This window comes from Peromyscus leucopus, chromosome 1 (genome assembly GCF_004664715.2).
Source record: "Peromyscus leucopus breed LL Stock chromosome 1, UCI_PerLeu_2.1, whole genome shotgun sequence".
Lineage (NCBI taxonomy): Eukaryota > Metazoa > Chordata > Mammalia > Rodentia > Cricetidae > Peromyscus > Peromyscus leucopus.
Genome location: NC_051063.1, coordinates 51,047,230 through 51,070,617, shown reverse-complemented (window position 1 = coordinate 51,070,617; position 23,388 = coordinate 51,047,230). Strand labels below are relative to the sequence as shown.

At 44.4% G+C, this 23,388-nt stretch overlaps 1 protein-coding gene and 1 non-coding gene across 2 annotated transcripts in view; both read right to left on the bottom strand.

Annotated features, from left to right (window-relative positions):
- The window catches only part of LOC114706427 (acyl-CoA desaturase 3), a 32,601-nt gene extending 15,599 nt beyond the window's left edge, over positions 1-17,002 (bottom strand). The window contains exon 1 of the mRNA XM_037207145.1: positions 16,561-17,002. Coding sequence (XP_037063040.1) covers positions 16,561-16,587 — 27 coding nt within the window. The 5' untranslated portion in view covers positions 16,588-17,002. The remainder of the gene's footprint in view (positions 1-16,560) is intronic.
- LOC114706458 lies at positions 12,498-12,604 on the bottom strand. The gene has a single exon (XR_003736528.1). It is a non-coding gene; the product is annotated as a U6 spliceosomal RNA (small nuclear RNA).
- Positions 17,003-23,388: the final 6,386 nt, after the last annotated feature.

The window sequence follows — 23,388 nt, the reverse complement described above, 5'->3', positions numbered from 1 at the left end:
TACATCTTGTTACGTTGTGTCTTCATTTTCTTTCAGTCCTAGGATTTTTAAGTTTTCCTTCTTGGTTTTTATCCTTGGCCCAACAATCGTTCTATAGCATGTTGCTTGGTTTCCACGTGTTTGTGTACTCTCCATGGGTTCCACTGCTGTTCACACGCAGCTTTGCTCCATTGCGGTCAGGTGGAAGTCAGGGTGTGGTTTCAATTTCCCTGCATTTGGTGAGGCTTCCTTTGTGTCCTGATACATAGTTGATTTTGAGAAATTTCCCTGGTGCCAAGGGCTGTAGGAGTATACATACAGCAGGTGACAGCATTAATTATTATTACATACATATCTAAAATTGGTGTGTTCTTCCCTGGGGAAGACTGTTTCCTCCATCCTCATCAGTCCTTAGTTGCCTGTAGCTCTAAATATTGTCCAAGTGTGAGGACCACTGTGGTATGGTCACTGAGTTATGCCCACCATGTGGTGGCTGCCATGTGAATGTGACTGTGTCATGGCCACGCTGTGATGAACACTGAATGATGTGATAGGCACTATGTAAGTGCCAATCTGTGATGATCACTGTGTTGTGATCACTGTCTAATATGGTGTCTTTAGCGATAGGGACTTACCTTCCACACTTGGGAAGCAACCATGGGCAATAGCAATAGCCTATCATATTTGAGGGGCCTCTGGAACAACCATGACCACCAACTCAAAAGAGGGTTCTAGTAGAACCTTTTTGATTAAATATTCTAGAGTTGTTTAACAACAACACTCATTAGTCTTCCCATACACAAAGGATAGGTATCAAGGGAAAGAAATCAGAGAAACAACACCACCCATAATAGCCTCACAAAAGAAGTAAAAGACTCATGCAGTGAACATTTTAAAACATTGAAAAAGAAATTAGAGAAGATACCAGTGTAAAGACTTCCCATGCTCATGGATTGGCAGGGTTAATACTGTGGAAATGGTCATCCTACCAAGCAATCTATGAATTCAGTGAGGTCTGCCTCAAAATTCCCAAGCAATGCTTCACAGAAATTAGAAAAATGATCTTAGATTTCATATGGAAACATAAAAAAACCAGGACAAGAAGAGGAGGAGGAGGAGAAGGAGGAGGAAGTCCTGAACAACAACAGAACAAAAATAAAGCAAAAACAAAAAACAAAATCTGCAGGAGGTATCACCATTCCAGATTTCTAGCTATACTACAGAGCTATAGTAATAAAAAGTTCATGGTACTGGCATAAAAATAGATACATTGACTAATGAAATAAATCTGAGTGTGTGTATAAGCCCACACCCCTAAAGCCACTAATTTTTTTGGAGGGAAGGGGCTTCAAGACAGGTTTCTCTGTGTAGCCCTGGCTGTCCTGGAACTTGCTCTATAGATCAGGCTGGCCTTGAACTCATAGACCTACCTTCCTCTGCCTCCCAAGTGCTGGGATTAAAGACATGTGCCACCACTACCTGGCTTAAGCCACTGATTTTTGACAAAGAGGCCAACAATACATATTTGAGAAAAGATGCCATCTTCAACAAATGGTGCTGGTCAAACTGGATAGCTACATGGAGAAGAATGAGTGAAATGAAATCTTATTTCTCACCCTGAACAACACTCAACTCCAAATGATTATGGATCACAACATAGGATCTGATGTCCTAAAACTGGTAGAAAAAGAAGGGGAATATGCTTGAACTCATTGGCACAGGATCGGACTTTCTTGGCAGGGCCCTGGTAATGCAGGCATTAAGACCAACCACTGACAACTGGGGCATCATGAGAATAAAAAGTTTCTATACAGCAATGGACACCACCATTCAAGTAAATAGGCAGCTCACAGTATGGGAAAAAATCATTACTAGCTACACATCTGACAGAGGGTTAGTATCTAGAATATAAAAGAACTCAAAAGCTAAGCATTAAAAAAAAAATGCCTTTAGTCCCAGCACTTAGGAGGCAAAGGCAGGGGGATTCTGTGAGTTCAAGGCCAACCTAGTCTACCTAGCATGTTCCAGGACAGCCAGGGCTACATAGAGACCCTCTTATTTAATAAAAAAAAATAATTAATGAAGAAAGAAAAAATCAAATGGGAAAGTGGGGCATGGAACTAAGTATAAAGCTCTCAAAGGATGAAATACAAATGGCTGAGAATTTTTTTTTAATGTTCAACAGGGGCTGGAGAGATGACTTAGCAATTAAGAATACTTGTTGCTTTTGCAGAGGACCTGTATTCAGTTCCAAGCACCCATACAGCAGCTCATCACCATATATAACTACAGTTCCAGGGGATGAGATGCCCTCTTCCCACCTCTGTGGACCCCAGGCATGTATTTGGTGTACATATAGACAACACACATGAAATAAAAAATAATAAATATTTCAAAACAATGTTAAAAAACATTCACCATCCTTAGCCACCAGAGAAATGCAAGTTAAAACTACTTCGAGATTTCATCTTATACCAACCAGAATGGCCAAGATAAAACAAACAAAAAATGCTGACAAATGTTGGTGTGGATGTGGGGAAAGAGGAACACTTACTCACTGCTCATGGGAGTGCAAACTGGTGCATCCCCTGTGGAAGCTCCTCCAAAATCTAGAGACAGATAAAACACACAGTCCAGATGTATCACTCGTGGCCATATGCCCAAAAGACGCTACATCCTGCTACAGAAAAGTTCGCTCATTCATGTCCGTTGCTGTTCTATTCACAATAGCCTGAAAATATGTCAACAGATGAGTGGATAATGAAAATGTGGTATATTTATATAATGGAGTATTGTTTAGATGTTATGAAGGGAATTATGAAGTTTGTAGGTAAATAGATGAAACTGGAAACAGTCATTCTTAGTGAGGTAAACCAGATATCCAGAAGACAGATGTCATTCTTTCTTTCTTTCTTTCTTTTTTTTTTTTTGGTGTTAGATTAGAATCTTTAGATATGTGTGTTTCAATTGGAATAGCCACAGAAGTTAGAAAATTACCAAGGGGTCAGGAGAGCAGGGGCCAGGGGAAGGGGGCCAAGAGGGGGGGGGCGGGGGCAGCTTTTAAAGGGAGAAGGTAGACAGTGATACCAAGGGGAATGGAGGGGAATGGGACAGGGCTGGCTGGCTGAGTTGGCCCTTCCCAAGGACCTTCCTGTCTGAGCCAGCTGCCAAGGTAGTGGCCACAGCAGAGCTTGACAGCCGAGAGTGAGAAGGTGGCCAAAAGCGGCTGAGCCTGGACAGAGGAGCATGTAGCCAAAGGGGAAAATCCTGGATACTTCAAACGCTACTCTTTTTTTTAAAAAAATTAACAACCTGTCCCAAATAACCCAGCAGTTACACTGGCAATTGTATCCACATTGGTAAGCCAGATGTCTACTGGGATTAATGATCTTTCATCCAGTGGCTTGGCCACACCCTCCTGTACCTAGTTTGGGGAGCATTTCTCTAACTACCATTTGGGCTCCCTTCAACTTATTCAGGGTGGGTTACAGCCCTGATATTTAGAAAGGATTTAATATGTCACACGGACCACCAACACATGTGTGTGACAAGACCTTCTTATAATGAGAGCAAATGTAATTTGCAAATTAGTTGGGACCCATGTCCTGGGTGCTTAAACCACAATAATGATAATTTGGGTGTGGCCTGATTACATCTCCACATCCTACAAGGGCTCTCTTTAGCCCATTCTTAGCAATTCTTTTTCCACATCTGGGTCTGGTCTAACATCTTGTGACTATCAGGTAAAACCTTCTGAAATGCGTTAACTTAGCAGTAGCTTTCACCAAGGCCAAGACTAAGAGTGTTGCCAGGCAGCGTCTGGGACCTCTCGCAGAGTTCCCCGATTTGCTGTAACCCGCCTCTCTGATGTTTCCACCATGTATTTAGAAAGTGTCTTGATTTACAACGTCCTTTGTTCTGTTGCTGTGAAAACTTCATGAAACTAATTCCATGTTGGAACATGGAAACTGGGGTGACCTAAATCAGTGTTCTTAGGCCATAGTCACTCATATTTGGCTCCAGAATAAACTGTCATCTCCTGTCCTTTTGGGGAAGACACTTGTGTTTTTATATCAACACTATTGCTTTAGGTAAACTGTAGCCTTAATAAATATGTCGCATTTATACTTTGCATATATGAATATTATTGGAAAAGAACCCATATCAGTAATTTAATTTAAATTTTAAGCCAGCTATGGTGGTGCAAACCTTTTTTTTTTTTTGTTTTTCGAGACAGGGTTTCTCTGTGTAGTTTTGCGCCTTTCCTGGGACTCACTTGGTAGTCCAGGCTGGCCTCGAACTCACAGAGATCCGCCTGGCTCTGCCTCCCGAGTGCTGGGATTAAAGGCGTGCGCCACCACCGCCCGGCCAAACCTTTAATCCTAGCATTTGTGTGATATGCCTAGTGTTTATCAACTCAAATCCTACTGAACTATGTGGACATCTGTTGGAAAGGAAGCTTGAATTGTGTTGGTAATTGACAGCGAAGGGATGTAAGGGACACAGAGAAGACCTCCACTGTAATTTGGGTAGCCATAAAAAATAAAAGTCTGTACTTGATGCCTCCTAAGAAGAACTCAGTTTTTTTTAGTAGTCAAGGGTAATAGAAAATGAGATATCATTAAAAAATGCTTTATGTTAATTAAAGTATCTTTAAATAGTGCATTTGATACAAGGCCTCACTATGTACTCTGGATGACCTGGAACTCGCTATATAGACCAGGCTGGCCTCAAATTCACAGAGATCTGCTTGACTCTGCCTCCCGAGTCCTGGGATTAAAGGAGTGAGCCATCACCACCTGCTCAATCTGACTCTTTTCATTAGCTTATTGAGAATAGGTAGCTGAACCTGGCTTACTGGGCCCCTAAATCTGTGACTCTAATCCATGGTGACCCTGAGTCCAGCCACACAGTGCTCCCCAAGTCCCTCTTTGTGAGTATTGGCATGAGCGTTTTATTTATATTATTAAATATAAATGTTTATGTTTAAATAGGAGGAAGGAGGTACGTATAATGGAACAGTACAGGTAGATGTGACCTTCCCCAGCACTGACCCATCCTTGCCAACACTGTGTGAAGTCTCTTCCTAGGAGACAACTTTCCCTTCCCTCAGGATGGGATTCCTGGCAAGCTTTTAACTCTTTGGGGTACATAGCTAAAGCAAAGGACAACGTTGCATGTTTAGCTTATCTCCTTTCCTGCTAGGGTATTTACAATGGGACCCTTAGAGCTGAGGCTTTTCCCTAAAATTCTGGGATCAGAAATGAGTCTGGTTGGACAGTATTGGGCAGCTACTTAAGTATCAGCAGGCATAGAGGTCCTTGTGGTTAGACTCTTCTTCAAAATGGCTTGTAGAACCATGGACTAAATTTGCACAGTTGTGATTACTGACCAAAACCAATAAACAAGCAAACAAGCAAATCTCAAGTTCTGAGTCCTATATTGGTCCTCTGTGGGGATATGAATTGCTGAACTGTCTGGTAGGTCCATAACAGACTGTGACAGGGCAAGACAGTACAGAGGTTCTTGTATTCTTGCTGAGGGCATTTCAGGTTTAACTAGAATTTGATCTGCTTGATGTCTTAGCTTCTGTTCAACTGCTTGCTTCTGCGAAGGAGTGAGATGCCAGGACATGGTTTCTGGACACACTATACTTTAGTCTCAAATACCTGAATACCTTACTGTACTCCCAGTTGGCTGGAATAAAGACTTTCAATTGGTTATAAACTGTGTCTGAAGATCATCTGTGTGCATGTGGGGGTGGGGAGGGAGGTGGCTCCCCATACCCAGACAAATACTTGACAAATACTTAATTTTCCCCTGAGACAGGGTCTCTTTATATAGCCTTGGCCTGGCTGCCTTGGAACTCACTATGTAGACCAGGCTAGCCTCTAATTTACAGAGATTCACCACCTCTGCCTCCTGAGTGCTGGGATTAAAGGTGTGTGCCACCATACCAAGCTAAATCTTATTTCCAGATTATTATTTAGCCCAAGGCTTTCTGTCTAAGAAGGATCAAGGACAAACTATCCCTTTCCATAAAGGTCAATCTTAATGGCTCGTTACTCACCTAGATAGGTAATTACCCCTCAGAGAGAAACTGGGATTTAGACCAACTCTCTGGTAGGCATACAGATAGGGAGACGGGCTGTGACTAGGTAATAAAGGTGGAGGATTTCCAAGATGCCCAGTTTCTTCTTCACTCTCCTAATTTGAGACTTAAAACCTGGCAGCTTAAAACAAAGGTATTACAGGCTTTTGTTTGCCCCCACCAGGCCCCCTGCTGATGGACTGACTCAACAAATTCAAAGCAGGATCAAGACAAGATACACACATGTTTGTATTGGATAACCATCCAATCTTTTACCACAGCAATAGAAACGGCAAAATAGAGCACTTCTTGCTCTCGCAAAGGATTGTCAGTTCCAAGCACTCACATCTGGTGGCTCACAACTGCCTGCTCTTCCACCTCCAGGGAATCTGATGCCTTCTTCTGGCCTTCATCAGCACTTGGAATTCACATTCACATAACTCACATACAGACGTATACACATAGGTTAAAAAAAAATAAATCTTTAAAAAAAAATTTTTTTGTGGTGGTTTGAAAGAAAATGACCCCTAAAGGGAGTGGCACTATTAGGAGGTGTGGTCTTCTTGGAGTGGTGTGACCTTTTGGAGGAAGTGTGTCACTGTGGGGGTGGGCTTTGAGGCCCCCTACGTGCAAGGTACACCCAGTGTCTCAGTTCACTTGCTGTTGCCTTTGGAATAAGATGTAGAACTCTCAGCTCCTTCTCCAGAACCAAGTCTGCCTGCACGCCACCACGTCCCACTATGATAATGGACTCAACCTCTGAGACTGTAAGGGAGCCACCCCAATTAAATGTTTTCCTTTCTAAGAGTTGTGTAGTCATGGTGTCTCTTTATAGCAATAGAAATTCTAACTAAAACAATTCCTTAAATTTTTTTAAGACTGCTATAACAGACCATTGGGTGAATAACAGCCTTACTTAGACACTGACGCCAATCAGGATAAAGAAGGTAAAAGGATGGCCAGTGTTTTGGCCCCTGCCCCGGGTCATCCAGTCCCCAGGGGATGAGAAGACACCTCTGAAAAGGACCCTATACTTCGAGTAAGTCCCCCATCCTCTTAATCAGGGACACTTGGAGACCCCAGAGGTTAAAGTCTGGTCAGGGTACATTCTGCAGAGGAGGGTCATTGCAGAGGGAGATGTCCTCAGAACTTCCAAGACAAGCCACACGGACAGCAAGACCTTGATGGCACCCGGCAGATGACACAAGTGACAGAAGAAAAACTAAAGGAGCCACGAGGTTCCCTCCCAGTCCCTGGGGGCCTCAGCTGGCCTTAACAACGTAAAGGAATATAATGGAGGTGCTTACAGGGCCCCCCTTCTATGGTTGCTGTGGCAGGCCTTTTTTTTTTTTTTTTTTTTTTTTCTCTCTTTTTCGAGATAGGGTTTCTCTGTGTAACAGCCCTGGCTAACCTGGAACTCACTCTGGAGACCAGAGTGGCCTCAGACTCACTGAGATCCACCTGCCTCTGCCTCCTGAGTACTGGGATTAAAGATGTGTGCTACCACTTTTAAGGCCATGTCCCTCCCAGGGGAGCTATTGGCAGTTCTTGGGTGGCATTTTCTTTGCTGGTGTAGGCCAGTGGTAATCGCCCATGTTCCTGTAAATAACCCCTCACTCATGTTCATATAAGCAGCCCTGATTAAACTTACCAGGACACAGACACACACATACACATAAAAACATAAAATTAGAAGGGGGACTGGTTAGAAATAATAAGGTAATAGAGTAGGGGGTAAAAAGAGAGGGTAATGGGATAAGTGTTATCAAAACACATTATACACATATATGAAAATGGCATAATGGCCGGGTGGTGGTGGCACACTCCTTTAATCCCAGCACTTGGGAGGCAGAGGCAGGCAGATCTTGGTGAGTTTGAGGCCAGCCTGGTCTAGAGTTCCAGGACAGGCTCCAAAGTTACACAGAGAAATTCTGTCTCTGAGAGAGAGAGAGAGAGAGAAAGAGAGAGAGAGAGAAGAGAAGAGAAGAGAAGAGAAGAGAAGAGAAGAGAAAATGCCATAATCATAATGAAGTACATTATGTATAAATTAACATATGCTGCTGTGGGATGCTTTTTCTGTATGCTGTGAATATGTGCTGCTCTCATTGGTTGATGAATAAAGCTGTTTTGGCCAGTAGCCAGGCAGAATAAGGTTAGGTGGTACAATCAAACTAGAGATGAAGAAGGGCAGAGTTGGGGTAGCTACCAGCAGCTGCCAAAGGAGCAAGATGCCAGAGCACCAGTAAGCCACAGGCCACATGACGGTACATAAATTATTAGAAATGGGGTAACTTAAATGTAGGAGCTAGTTAGTAATAAGCCTGAGCTACCAGCCAAACATTTATAATAATGTAAGCCTCTGAGTGATTATTTGGAAATGGGTACAGGTCAGGGCGGGACAGAGAAAAGCCTCCACTTACAATATGCTAATAAAAAAAAAAAACAGAGCACTAGAAAAATGGCTCAGCAGGTAAAGACACTTGCTGCCAAGGCTGAGGGCCTAATTTCCTTCCCCCAGATCCAAATGGTGGGAAGGTAGAATAGATTCCCACAGGTTGTTTACATGCACCATGACATTCTCATTCAGATGGACACACACACACACACACACACACACACACACACACACTGTTAATGTAATAAAAAATAAGTAAAGAGAACATACCAAGAAAAGATATTAAATAAAAGAGAAAGAAAGAATAAAGATTAATTTTTGACCACCTACATGGTCTTGGGGTTTGTCTCTGGAGAAAGCAATTGGTAAAAACACCAAACATAAAGAACTAAAAATTTGTTTTGTTTTGCTTTTGTTTTCTGAGACAAGGTCTCTCTACATTGCCCTGATGTCCTTGGAACTCACTATGTAGACCAGGCTGACCTCGAACTCACACAGATCCACCAGCCTCTGACTCCTGAATGCTGAGATTAAAGACGTATGCTGCCACATCTGGGCTAAGATACATACGTAGAGGCAAGGGACAGATTCATTCTCTACATGCTCCCCCATTAGATCCAAAGTATGCTAGGTGGGACCTCATAGTCACACCAGCCATGTGCACCTGGAGGACTCTCACGAATTCCTAACTGGATTTTCTCATGCCTGAAACCTGAGGAGGACTTTAACCTCTAACCAGTAAAGTCCCTTGTTACCAGCTTTTAGCCCTGGCCAGTGACTGTAATATGCCAATGATTCTTTTTAGATGCAAAACAGGCCTTCATCACATCCTTTGCCACTGTGTGTGGCTGAGGGCCAGGAAGATGCACTGGATAGCAGCTGACTCTCCTTTCTTAGTAGAAGAAACTCCTTTTGGAGCTGGATCCCAAGGTTTCCACACTGGAAAGGGTTACATCTCTGCTTATAATCCTAATAGTGATTTATTTATCTTTTAAAAAAAAGATTTTATTTATTTTTACTTTGTGTATACGAGTGTGTGCCTGCATGTATGTAAGTGCACATGCTTACAATACCTGCCGAGGCCTGAAAGCTCCAGATCCTCTGGAACTGGAGCCACAGACACTTGAGAGCCACCATGTGGGTGCTGGGAGCCCAAGCCAGGTCCTCTGCAATAGTGCTGTGGGCTATTCTCCATTGGGCCATTCTCTGGCCTCTCGTCACCTCTTCTTATAGTCAGTTCACCTTTAGATGATACTGTGGCAGTCTAACTCATGTATCTGGGTCTTTTTATCAGCCTCTGAGGCCTGAAAGGAAGGGTAGAGACCCTAAATACTCTACAGTCTATTTCAGCTAGTAGTAGCCAGATCCACTCAATTCCCATCTCCCAAAGGATTTTAGAATCTCAACTCCTAAGTGGAGATTCTTAGGTAGCTAGTTAGATATTTGTGGGGTGGAGGCCATTGGAAATGGACATTCCCCCACCCCCAGCTTATAATCGGCACCTAGTAAAACCATGGACTGAACTTGCCGGAATCATTAATGGCCAGAGAACCGAGTCTAGTACCTCAGGTCCTGGGTAGAAACATGACATTCTGAACTGTTCAGAAGGTCAGTAATAGACAGCAATATAAACCTTATAATATAATTATCTAGCCAGAGGCTGTCTGATAAAGAACAAGAAGAGATCATAGTCCCTTCCTGTGAGACTCATCCAAATGGGTCAGTCAGTATCAGAGAAAAACCCTGCAGACAAGCTGCCTCTTCAGAGGCCTTTGAAGTAGTGTAAAGCCTGCCTAAAGGTAGCTTGGTACGAAGGTCCCCTTGGCCTCCCCACTCTCGTTCCTTGAGAGTAAACCATTTCACTCGTAAATTCTAACAGTTTTCTACACGATGCTCTCCCTGTCTCAGTTTGAATTCTTTGGATAGATCTCAAGGATCAGAGAGCCCAGGAGAGTCCAGACAGAGACAACAGCATACAGTAGCAACCACCCGTGGGAAGAGACAATTGCAGTGAGAGATTTCACTTTAGTTCTCTGAAAGGCTGACCCCACAGCAAAGACGTATCAGCAGTATGTCACTTAGTGAGAAACAAGACTTTGCCCACATTGGCTGGGACCAACATGGAGACTCAGATGACCAGCGAAACAGTGTTTCCCTAGACTGGCATTTCCACATTCCCCATCATACACGCAACCACACAACACATCTGAAAACCCCACATGAGAACAGAAAAGAGGAGTGGCCCTTATCCAGGAGTCCCCCTGGCAACCCATCTGAAGACTCCTCTCCAAGCATAGTCCTCTCTCATCGCTCTTGACTGTGAGATGTACTGTCCAAATCTCGTGGGTGCGGTTCATCCTGAGAAAGCCAGTGCTCCTTCCTAGAGGATACTAAAGGTCACTAAAGCAGTCTCAGGAGCCCTCTTCTGGGTGATTTTTCTTTTTCAAGTGAGGACAAGAAACTGGAAACAGGGGTTTGAAGGTTGGTCCTCTCTGTCCTTGAGACCATGCCGGTACTTCAGAGGCAACAGTATTGGCCACAGAGATTCCACCTCACTACTCAGGAGGAGACAAGATCACATGGCAGGGAAAATTAAGGAGATTCAGAAAGGAAAGGAAGCCCCAAGTGTGGTTGAAATCAACCAGCTAAGAGTTAAAGATTTTGATACAACTAACAAAATTCACTGTGAAGACTGTCTGCTGCACAGGAGTCAATCTTCTTTTCCTTTCTTCATCATCATCATCATCTTTTTTTTTTTGCTAGACTTATGTAGCCCAGGCTGGCCTCAAAGTCACTGTATTTTGAAGGATGACCCTGAACTCCTGATCCTTTTGCTTCCACCTCTCAGATGCTGGAGTCACAGGTATGGGCCACCATGCCCAGCAGCAATATTATTTTTTCATAGAGATATTTCAAAGAAGGATGAAAGAGCAGTGAGCCGTACTTGGAGGCAAAGCCTTATGCACACAATCTTATTCCTGGCCGGCTACTGTAGTCAGACGAATCTCTCCTGCCCGCCTGTTCCCCAATAACCGGTGGATTTCTCACATTACGTAACCTTCTGAGAATCTTACAAACAAGATTATGAACTTTGTTTACAGTAAATAGGTGTCTTAATTCCCTTGTGACCTAGTACAGTAAGGGCTTCTTTCTTTATTGTTTTAATTGTTGTTGTTTTAATCTTATTTGTATGTAACTATCCAATGCTCCTCAGAAAGTATTCTAGGATCTCATTTAGTAAAAGAAAAATCAAAGTTCCATAGAAATTCTTTGAACAATGTAATCTTATAAGCTACCAAACTTGGTTACTGTTTTTTGTTTTATTTATTTATTTATTTATTTATTTATTTATTTATTTATTTATTTATTTTTTGCCAGTTCTCATTTATTCTTGAGTCTTGAGGTAATGTCATCTTTTCAATATGGAAAAAAAAAAAGGCAGCCAAGTTCAACACCAAATAGAAGGGTGGAGCAGGACCAAACCAGGAGGAAAATGGCAGAAGCCAAGATGTCACTTCCTTCCGGGGAAGGTCCCAAAACACCCAGGTGGCAGCACACCTTCCCAAGTTTGGAGGTTAAGTGGATAGGGCAGTTTCTGGACATTCAGAGACCAAGGCTCTGCCCCCACCCCACTCTCACCTCTTGGAGAAAGGAGGAACAATATAGGAATGATACCTCCAATGGCAGATTTGGCTCAGGACAGCTGGGAGGCTATAAACGGAGATAATCCTGCTAATACCTTTCCGGAGGCTGGGAGATGAAGCAGGAAAAAAAAAAAAAAACAAAAAACAAAAAACCTGTTGATTGAAAAAGCCTCAGTGGATTCTCCTATGTGAATGGCCTTGGCTGGAAAACCAGCCTCTCTCTACCCGGCACCCACTTCCTTTTCTCTTATCCACTACTTAGCTTTAGGATGGTGGCCACTGTCTGGGTTTTTAGTACTGGGCTGGTTCTACACAGGATCTGGAGCAGAACTCAGGTTCCCATAGAACATATTGGAAAAACATTAACTGACAGTTATGAGAAACGGATAAATATACGGAACGCTTCACGAATTTGCATGTCATCCTTGCACAGGGACCATGCTAATCTTCTCTGTATCGTTCCAGTTTTAATGTATGTGCTGCCGAAGCGAGCACTTGGATATTTGACAAGACACTTAAAAGTGGAGAAGCCCTCCTGTCAGACATGCCCTTCTCTCTCTCTCTCTCTCTCTCTCTCTCTCTCTCTCTCTCTCTCTCTCAAGCTAAACCCATGTTAAAACCCCTTTTGTTTTCTTTTGAGACCGTCTCATTGTGTAGTTCACTATAGAACTCACTATGTAGACCAGGCTGGCCTCAAACCCATGGAGATCTGCCCGCCTGTTTTCCAGGTGCTGGGATTGAAGATGTGGGCCGCTACATCCAGCAGTGAAACCTTTTCTTAATAAACCCCAACTCATCTAGGTGTGGTGGCGCACGCCTTTAATCCTGGCACTGGAGAGGCAGAGGCAGGCAGATCTCAGTGACTTAGGAGCCCACCTAGTCTAACACAGAGAGATCCTGTCTCAAAATAAATTAAAATAAAATAAAGATAGACTCCAGCCCTGCTTCCTACTGACTCATCCCGAAATTCTCTTCTGCCATAAAGTCAAGAGTTCTGGCTTCCCCTGAGTAGAGGTCTCTCAAAACCCTCCAGCTGCTGTGACCGACGATGTGGTATGCATCTCTGACCCGCAGGGCTCCCGACAAGAACAGGGCACAGTTTAAATCTAGGGTCCAGTCATGGTGGCAGTGTGCTTACTCCCAGCATTCAGGAGGCTGACACAAGAGGATGCTGAGTTCAAGCCAACCTTAGCATTTTGGATTGTTTACTTCTAGAAGTTCCTATTTAATATTTTCAGATCACAGTGGATACCATGCAATTGAAATGAGGCCATGGTTGGGAGGGTGTAGGGGGGCTACTACCCCGCATGCATGTGAACTGCAGCTTTGAGGATCTTCCGGGGTCCTGGGTGCTAGACAAGTCCCCCATGATGCATTTGTGCACTTCCCTCTAAGACACACCCATTGCTTAGGTGGGGAGGAATCACTGGCTAAGCGTACCAAGGAGATCTCGGAACTAACTCACACGTTGACTGGCTGGCATGCTTTGGGTACGGAAGAGCACTTAAGGCAGACATCGACTAAAATTAACCGCAGGCAGAAGATACTCAGGAACAGAACACAGCTGTGCCTGCTGGCCTTGGGAAAACACTGCTGCCATGAAGGAATGCTGTAGGAAAGTATGATAGGACCAAATTCCAAGGTGTCACCTCCTGCGAGTCTAGGCTCCGAGAGACCCAAGATTCACTGGAAAAAAGGAATCTCTTAATTTCTAAGGAATGAGTTTTCCACCGTCCAGCTACTCTCTTATATATCTAAATATCAGACACTGGAACCTGCAAACACCAGCCAAAGTGGCTTATTGGAGGCCAGGACTTGGGTTCACTTGCAACCCTGGGGGGAAGAAAGACTCAAATTAGGTCAGCCAGGGTACCCATCGATGCTCACAAGTTTCTGAAAAGATGCCTAACAAAAGTTTTTCACCTCTCTTCAGAGATCCTTTATAAGGCTGCAGAGATGGCTCAGTGGGGGAAAAGTACCCGCTGTAAAAGTGTGAGGACCTGAGTTCTAATCCACAGAACTCCCACAAAAAAGCCAGCAACAGAGTGTCTGCTACCCCAGCACTCCTCCCGGAAGGTGAACGGGGCAGACAGGAAATTCCGAGAAGTTTGCAGGCCAGCAAGCCTGGTATAAAAAGTGGAAAAACAGTAGACTCTGCCTCAAAACAAAAACAAAACAAAACAAAACAAAAAAAAAACAACCCAAAAGAACGTACAAGGTTAAGGCCCAACCCCTGACATTATGCTCTGACCTATATGCTCTATGATATGTATATTCCAACGTTCATGTACAGAAACACACATGTACATACACATATGCATACATACGCATGCGCACGCGCGCAGCGCGCGCACACACACACACACACACACACACACACACACGAAGCTGCTAAGTTGAGAAACCAATTCTTCAAGATAAGTCTTTTGCTGTTCAACTGATGTGTTCAAACAGGCTTCTGAATTACCTTGTGGGCTCAACTGTTTGCTCCCCCATAAAATTCTGTATATTTTATGAACTCCCCCCTTCTTCTTCTTCTTAGTTTATTTTCTTGTGAGACAGGGTTTCTCTGTGTAGTCCTGGATGTCCAGAAACTCACTCCATAGACCAGGCTGGCCTCAAACTCAGAGATCTGCCTGCCTCTGCCTCCTCAGTGCTGGGATTAAGGTGTGTACTACCATGGCCTGGCTCTTCTTTTAAAATTCTACGTCCATTAGAGTTCCTTGTGACTCACCTAAGGAACACATGTAAACGAAGTCTCCTCCTAGTCAAGACTCTCTTAGAGAGAGGCCATCTTGATAGGCTAACCACACTGGGCTAGAACGCAGAGCTTTTCTTCAGAGTCAGACCTCGAGGCTGGGCTGCAGCAAATGTGTATCAAATACATTTTTAAGGCCTTCTTTTTCTTTTTGTTTATTCCCATTTTGCAAATCCAGGGGTCTGCAGCTGCTCAACAGGAGCCTCCCCATATTTTGAAGAATGGAAATCACTCCAATTAGATCTACAAATTTGTCAAAATTTTTATTTTTGGCAAGCTTAAGAAACACAAGTTGGAGGCTGGAGACATGATTCAGTGAGTGAAATGCTCACCACATAAGCGTGGGTACCAGTGCTCAGATCTCCAGGGCTCCTGGAAGTGCTGTTAGGAAAAGCAGCCTGTGTGTGGCTGCGTTCCTGCTGAGTACTCTGGCCTGGCTCCAGAGAGTAGCACCTAGTCTTACCTAATCCATCCTTTGTTTAACCAACACCTTCTGTTTCTCTTATCACCCTATGTGAATCTTGTCTCAGAGTATCCCAAGGATCAAAGGCCTATGCAAAACTTGGTTCAGGAAACCCAGAAAACCGTGGTACCTGAGAAATCGAGGAGTTTGCACTTGGCATTTTATCTCTGGGAGCTCCTTTCTGGTTGCTTTGAAGATACAGAAATTAACTGGCTAAATTGTAAATAGAGAGAAAATAAAAATGCCCTAGGCGAAGAGAAAGTGCTTTAGTCCTTTGAGGCTGGACCAGCCTGCAGCCATGAAGGGCTGGATTCATTCTTCAGGTGCCTCTGAGTCTTCTTTCTATGGATCTGTGTGAACCCACACACCCGTGCCTCCACAAATGCCATGGCAGCCAGCCTGCAGTTCCAGTGGATGGCGCAGCTGGCCAGAAGACAATCCATGTCAGAGAGCTCTGGTTTGACTGAAAAGATGTGCCTCCGTAAATAAGATGGAAGAATGATTGAGATGAGCAGTTTTTCTGCTTTGTGGAGTGCCCAGGTTCAGTCCTCTGCACCCACATGGAGGCTAATGACATCTATAACTCCAGTTCCAGAGCACCTGATACCCGCTTCTGGCCTCTATGGGCAGCAGGCATGCTCACAGTGCTCATACATACATGCAGAAAAAAACAAAACAAAACACTGATACACATAAAAAAGGAAAATAAATAAATCTTACAAAGATCAACGATGACTCCCAACATCACCCTTGGGTCTCTACACTCATACACACATGCATGCAGTTACACCCCGACACAATATGTGTCTATGAACATGTAGATATGCATCCACATACATGCAGAGCACAAACACACATGAAAAAGGAACAAGAAAGAAATGTTGGCGAGCCGGGCAGTGGTGGCACACGCCTTTAGTCCCAGCACTCGGGAGGCAGAGGCAGGCAGATCTTTGTGAGTTCCAGGCTAGCCTGGGCTACAGAGCGAGATCCAGGAAAGGCTCAAAGCTACACAAAGAAACCCGGTCTCGAAAAACGGGGAAAAAAAAAAAGAAGGAAATGTTGGCGGATCAAGTTTGCAGATTATGGTCCACATCCTCAGACAGCAGAAGGCGGCCCAGTTGCAGGGACAAGTCCCTCTCAGAATTTTTAACCCTTTCATAGCAGATAGGTTACTAGCCTCTCAGTCAGGGCCTGCACACACTGATGGGGACCCACGGCATGGACGCTTACCTCTTCCTGCAGCAAGTGTCCTGGCATGCTGGCCCTTGGATGCTGAGAAAGTCTTCCAAGGAATGAAAATTGTGATGTCTGGGCCTGCAGGACAGAGTAGCCTTCTGCCTGTAGTCAGCCTTTCTCTGTACCCCCGGCTCCCGAATAACGACACAGAAAAACGAGTTAGGTGCTGCCACAAAAGCCTCCCCTGCGCCTTTTACACAGGATGGTTGTCCGGGTTCACCCTTGGTGTGTGTGTCCTCTCCCAAAGCCGCAGATTTAAAGGTTCTGGCTGGCACTGAGTGACTGGTCCTGTTTCTTCACGTACCTTTTATCTGCTGCCAATAAGGGGTAAAGTGTGCAGAGCTGGCTGGCCTAAGGGTAGGAGAGGCCAGGAGACAGAATACAGTTAGGAGACTAAGCCAGAGTGATGGGACGCCTCGGATATCAACATCCCAACGGCCCCCACCCTTGCTCTTTGCCGTGAGAAAATGCTAACGGTGCTTTGTCAGCTCTGGCTTTGTCTTTCATTGGTCAAAGGGGATTTGGTGCCATCTCAACCCACAGTTACTGTTGGTCAAATGTCATCTGCTGGTCTCTCTTATGTCATCTCCTTGCTCTTCCTCCCTCTTGGCCTCCACCCATCACCCTGTGACTTCAGGAGCGCAGGGGTATTCCTCTCTAGAAGAGGGAAAGTTCACGGTCCAACAGAGAGGGTTGGGTCCACGCCTAAGGAGAGTCCACACACACCACAAATGCTGGAGCGGAAGCACAAGAGAGAACAGGCAACCGAGGTGCTACCCCTCACCTGTGATTCCAGCCTGCCTTTCCATTCCCTGAAGTCTTTGGGAAGGGGAACCTAGTCTCCAAGCCCACCCAGGCTGTGAGCCAAAGGTGTGGGTGGAACCTGCCTCTCCCTTTAACTGCTGCTGTCCAGATGTTGCAGGCCGATGGCCCAAACAGCTCTTCTCTGCCTACGGACTCCAGGACTAGGAGCTCTAGCAACATCTTCAGACAAACACACAAATTTGTATATCTGCATATGAACCCACATTTGGTCACTAAGCCTGCTCTGCAGGGCACCACCTCCACCAGGAGCCAGGGAGCAATCCCACCCCTGTGGCCATACTTCCAGAACATGCTCGTGAAATTCTCTTTCCTGTTGAGTTGGGAGTTTGTTTTGTTTTGCTTTTTTGATGTTAGAGATTGAACATTGGTTGCTGTACATGTTAAGCAGACACTCTACCACTGAGTCCCATTCCCAGGAATTTGGACAGGAAGCATAGACAGGCGTTTTAACCCGAAACAGCCCAAAGGACCAGTGTATGGGACAAGAATAGAGAGCAAGTATAGAATGGTTCATGCAAACCAATTCACAAGAGACAATTGGTTGAGCCCTCCCTGGGACTCTGAGAGATAGGTACTCCCTGCATCTATTGTAAAGAGGAGGAGAGTGAGATGTGCAAAGATTAAAACGCTTGCCCTTGGTTGCACCAGTCACTTGTGGTGAAGCTGAGTTAGCCCAGAAATGAATTTCTCAAAGTTCTGGAAACTGGAGTCTAGATCAGAGTGCCAGAAGATGCATTCATGGTACAGTGATATTCACAAACAGGATGCAATCTTTAAAAATTTTAGATTTATTCATTTCATTTTGTGTATAAGTGTTTTGCCTGCATATAAGCATGTACACTATATTCGAGCTTGGTGCCTGAGGAGGTCAGGAGAAGGCATCAGATCCCCTAGAATTGGAGTTACAGATGGTTGTGAGCCACCATGCAGGTCCTGGGAACTAAACTCTAGTCCTTTGCAAGAGTAAAAAATGCTTTAAACTGCCAAGCCATCTTTCTCACCCAAAAGGACACAGTCTTGTGTATTTATGTGATCTCAATAGCATAACCCAGTTCTATAGAAGGAAAAAGGTAAAAGACAGGCCACGCTGAGCTCCTAGTTCTGAAACTTGCTGAGACACCGCCTTAACCCTGGGCAATTCACTCTGTGTGCTTCAATTTCATCATCTGTGCGATGGGAATGATACTCTTGTTTTGCAAGATTGCTCTGATTATTCAATAGATTGGTACAGAGTTAGATTCACAGTGCGCAGCAATTGTTACCACTGCATTTATATGCAGACTCCTTTACTTAGGTCTTCAAACTACTCCATGATTTGACCTGGAATGTCCCCTTCAGACTTAAATTTCCTTTCTGCTTAGCATAATCTAAATCATCATGAACCACTCTTACCAATTCCTTTCCTGTCCTGTCCCGTCCCCTCCCCTTTCGTCCCCTCCTCTCTCCTCTCTTTTCCTTCCTTCTTCCCCTCTTCTTCCTCTCTTGTTCTCACTGCTGTTACTTTATTTTGTTTCTTGGAAAAGATGTCAAAAAAAAAAAAAAAAGATCATCTAATTGGGGCTGGCTTACAGTTCAGAAGTTCATTCCATTGTCACCATGGCAGGAAGCTGAGAGTAGCTGAGAGTTCTACATCTGAGTCCACAGGCAGGAGAGAGAGAGAGAGAGAGAGAGAGAGAGAGAGAGAGAGAGAGAGAGAGAGAGAGAGAGAGAGAGAATATCACTGGGCCTGGCTTGGGTTTTTGAAACTCCAAAACCCCCTCCCAGTGACACATATCTTCCAACAAGGCCATACCTACTCCAAGAAGTCCACAGATCCTAAACCTTTCAAATAGTTTCACTCCCTATGAGCCTACAGGGGGCATTTTCATTTCAAACCACCACACAAACTATCTTCCACTCTGCTTGGTCCATAAAAATACTGCTCATGATTCTGCAAATTTTACTCATAGGTATATACTCAACAGAAATGAAAACAAATATACATATGTGCATGCAGACACAGACACACACACACACAACCATGTCAATGAATTTCATAGCATCCAAAATGGAAGCAATACAGGTCTTAATCCACCAAGTAAAGGATAGTAATAAATGGCATGTTCACAAAAATCAAGTATTACTTGCCATAAAAATGGAACATATACTAACACACAAAGTAGCCTCGAAAGGCAAATAATGAGTGAGAGAAGCCGGCTCAAAGAAACACTTATTACATGATTGTGTTTGTAGGAAATGTTCAGAAGGGAAATTTTATAGAGACAGGAAATAGACTAGAAGTTGCTAGAAACTCAGAAGTAGGTTGGAGATGGTGCTGGTTGTAAGATAATGGCTAAGGGGAGCAGAGTTTCTTTGAGGGTGTGGGGATTAATCTACGGACAAGATAAATGTCATGACATTCTTTCATTTAATAGGTTAATTCTATGGTATAGAGATTATATCTCAAACAAACAAACAAAAAAACACAAAAGCTCTTCCAGTTATTATTGGGGAGCAACTTAAAGCTAGAAATCCACAGAGTCTGCTTAAAGGGCAAAGGAATTTTTGCGGGGAGAAAAATTCACTGCACAGAACTGTCACAGGTTCTGGAATTCTGGGCACAGTCTTACACGGTTCCAGCCATCTCAGTCAATCTGGCATCCAAGTCCCTCGAAGGAGCGAAGGATTGAAGAGAGCGGCCTATCTTAGGCCTTAGAGAAGCCACGCCCTAGGGGCGTTTACTTCAAGGTCATAGGCAGGTACATCAGTTATCTGCTATATCTCTATGGCTGTGCTTCAGGGTCATAGAACAGGTATCCACTACATCTCCCCCTTTTGTCTAAATAAGAAACTTCTAACTTAATATAAAACTATACACAATAGGAACGATTATCAAGTATTATCCAGGAGAGGAGAAAGGTAATAACATAAACAAAATAGAAATACAACCAACAAGAACAACATCAAGGAAGAGACACATACTTAAGCCCAGAGATGTTCAGAATATAGGTAAATGGCGAGTTACAGAGATTACTCCAATAGCTGTCCTATTCTAAAAAATCGAACTTTAGTATCTGAAATGTTCTTAGCTAAGATATGAAAGGATTATAATTGTAGCAATCTAGTCTTTAACCCCATCAAAGACCTGAGAAGGAACATAATAATATCTGAGAAAACAGAAGACACAAGCAAGCAATTTCCAAAAAATTGCGAGAATAGACAGAGACAGCTGGCAGCTTGGACAGCCCTCTGAAGTTTCTCGGCACAGTTAGGACATCCATTTTGGCTACAGGCCTAGAATATCTGACAGATCATTTTCAGAGGCAGAAAGTTTTGAGAGACCGTCTTACCCTGTTTTGGTAGAGTTCAGTAGTCACTTTTTCCTTGTGTCCTGCTCATCCGGAAAAACAGTGTTCATACTGTCGGCAGTCGACGCAGGGGCAGTTCTTTGCCCAGCAGGCCATTTTGTGCCAAGAAGACGACAAAGTTCCAAATGGAGTGTCTTAGAAGCCCACCATTCTCTCAAGAGTAGGTTGGTGCTGCCAGGAGCAATCATGTCTCATGTTAACAGAATTCTAAGTTATCAAACATTTAAATGCCATGTTCTCTAGGTCTATGAAGATTACCTATCCATCTGACACATATTTCTATAAATTTGGAAAACCTAACTAACATAACTACAGATATGACAAGCATGGGTGACTATTAATCTGTAAGTCTTATCTATCTAATTTAAGGACTAAGGCTTCACATTAACAAGGTAAACAGTCTGTAAACAGATGTACAGTATAAGGACAATGACCTCCAAATTGTGACAATATATAAAATATCTTAAATAGAGGTAGAAATGTACAGTGCCAAAGGCACAAGGTGACAAAGGCATTTTATTGTCAGCTTCCTACCCCAAATCCCTGCAAAGGCTCCAGTCATTGTCCAAAACCTATAGCCATCTTGGATCCCAGGCATAGCAGAGATGTGTCTAGATATGCCGAGGCCACCCCCAAGCAGAAACAGTTACCTCTTGGGAACTGGGTTATCTTCCTGGGGACAAAGACTTACCCATGACTAGAACTAGAACTGACATACTGATCAACCAAAGCGCAGTTTAATCAAGGCTTTGTAAGCATGCTTATGTCTTCCTCCTCCATCTCAACTCTTCCTCTATTTACAGCTAGTGTCAACGTCAGCACCTCAAAGATGGGTTGAAATTCTCAATGTCTGCCATTCCAAACTGGCCCCGTGGATTAATTTTAATTAATTAAAGACTCCTCATCTTCTCACCACCATTATGTTTGTTTTCTTGGGGTGAATGACCAAAGCTGTAACTCACGGAGTGGGACTCTGGCTTAAGACTGCGGTTACAAAATAAGCAATAGGCTCTCTACGCTGGGAGCATATAGATCAGACATTCTGTGAATAAGCATGGGCCATCCATGGGATCCCAGCCACAGGGTAAGGATGGGTTTCCCAGGAACTTGTCATGGGCCTTGTTTGGAGGAAACCTCCGTGTCTCTAGCTGATGGAGTTTAGCCCAGGATGTCATCAACTGCAGGAGAAAGGCACAAGCCGGACTAGCATGGGAGAAGCAAGGAGACGTTCTGGAGCAGTGTGCAATCCCAAGCGACCCTTGGTGTTAGGTGTGAAAAGGAACAGATGATGTGGTTTAGAGACCAGCAGAAGAAAAGACATCAAGTGATACCACACTGACTAATATCTTTGGCTCATGGCTCCTTTCAGGCCCAGGCTAAAAGATCCATGGTGAAGAAGTCAGTGAATTTGTCCCTGAGTTATTAGACATTTGTCTGTCCACACAATGCAGAGTCGTCCACAATCTCTCTCCCATCCTTTTCTCCTCACTTCTTCCCTGTCTGCTACAAACTGCCGTGTGTGTGTGTGTGTGTGTGTGTGTGTGTGTGTGTGTGTGTGTGTGTGTATGTGTGTGGAGGGGTAGGTTTGGGGGCTGGGGAGTGGTCTCTGCCAGGCTTTAACCACCTGTCCCTGAGCCCCGGTCCAGCTCAGCAGACCAGAGTCAGTGTGACTGGGATGACTAATGTCTCTGGAGTAGGGTATATGGTCGAGGGCTGACAGCCTGCCCAGTTCAGGCCTGGGGACTAAGGTCTCAGGATAGGACCAAAGGTGGACCTCTCTCTTTCCAGGCCCCAGGCCACTTTCTCCCTCCTGTGAACCTGTAGGGGACTTTCCCCAGCCTGCAGAACCTGTGCTGTGTTCAAACTTTCCACACGGATGGACACAGACAACAGGCTGACACAGGCCCGGGGCCTCCAGTGACTCCTCCTATTTGTTTCCTACTGTGGCCACAGAACCCTGAAAGAGGAACTGGATGTTCTTGGAATCCTGAAGTAGTATTCACCTTTCTCCCTTAGGTGCAAGAAACAATCCAGCCACTGCTGTCACCTAGGGGCCCAATCTTGCCTCCTCCACAGTCACCCGCCCCCATGCTTTCTCTCCATGTACTCAGATGTTACAGGAACATGGACAGCCGGCCCCCTGTCCCCGCTTCCCTCACCCTACAGTAACTCACTGTTCTGATGTAACCCTTGCTTTGCACTGACTCAATACTGAGAAGACCACAGAGAGCAGCCGTCTCTGACCTGACCTAACCTAATGTATATCAGGTGTGGGTTCACACGGGTCCATGGAAAGAAAAGCAGAGGCACTCTAAGGATGAAATGTTTAGCCTTTCTAGCTGCAGAGGGATCAGCCTCTCATGGACTGACTCACGTAGCTTAGTAAAGGGTTGTGTTTGTTTGTTTGTTTGTTTGTTAAGGAATACCACAGTTTTCTAGGTTATTCCCCAACCAAGTTTTGCATAGGCTTTTGAGCCCCTAGGAAACTCTCAGATAAGACTTCAAGCAGAGGGCACCGGAGACAAAAAGGTAACATTCACCAAAGGCAGTTCAAAGCTAGGTGCTAACACTCCAGAATCCAACCAGCTGCAGCTCTCCAGGATCCCCCACAACAATCTAACCTAGCCTGATGCTCCTCCTCCTTTTTTTG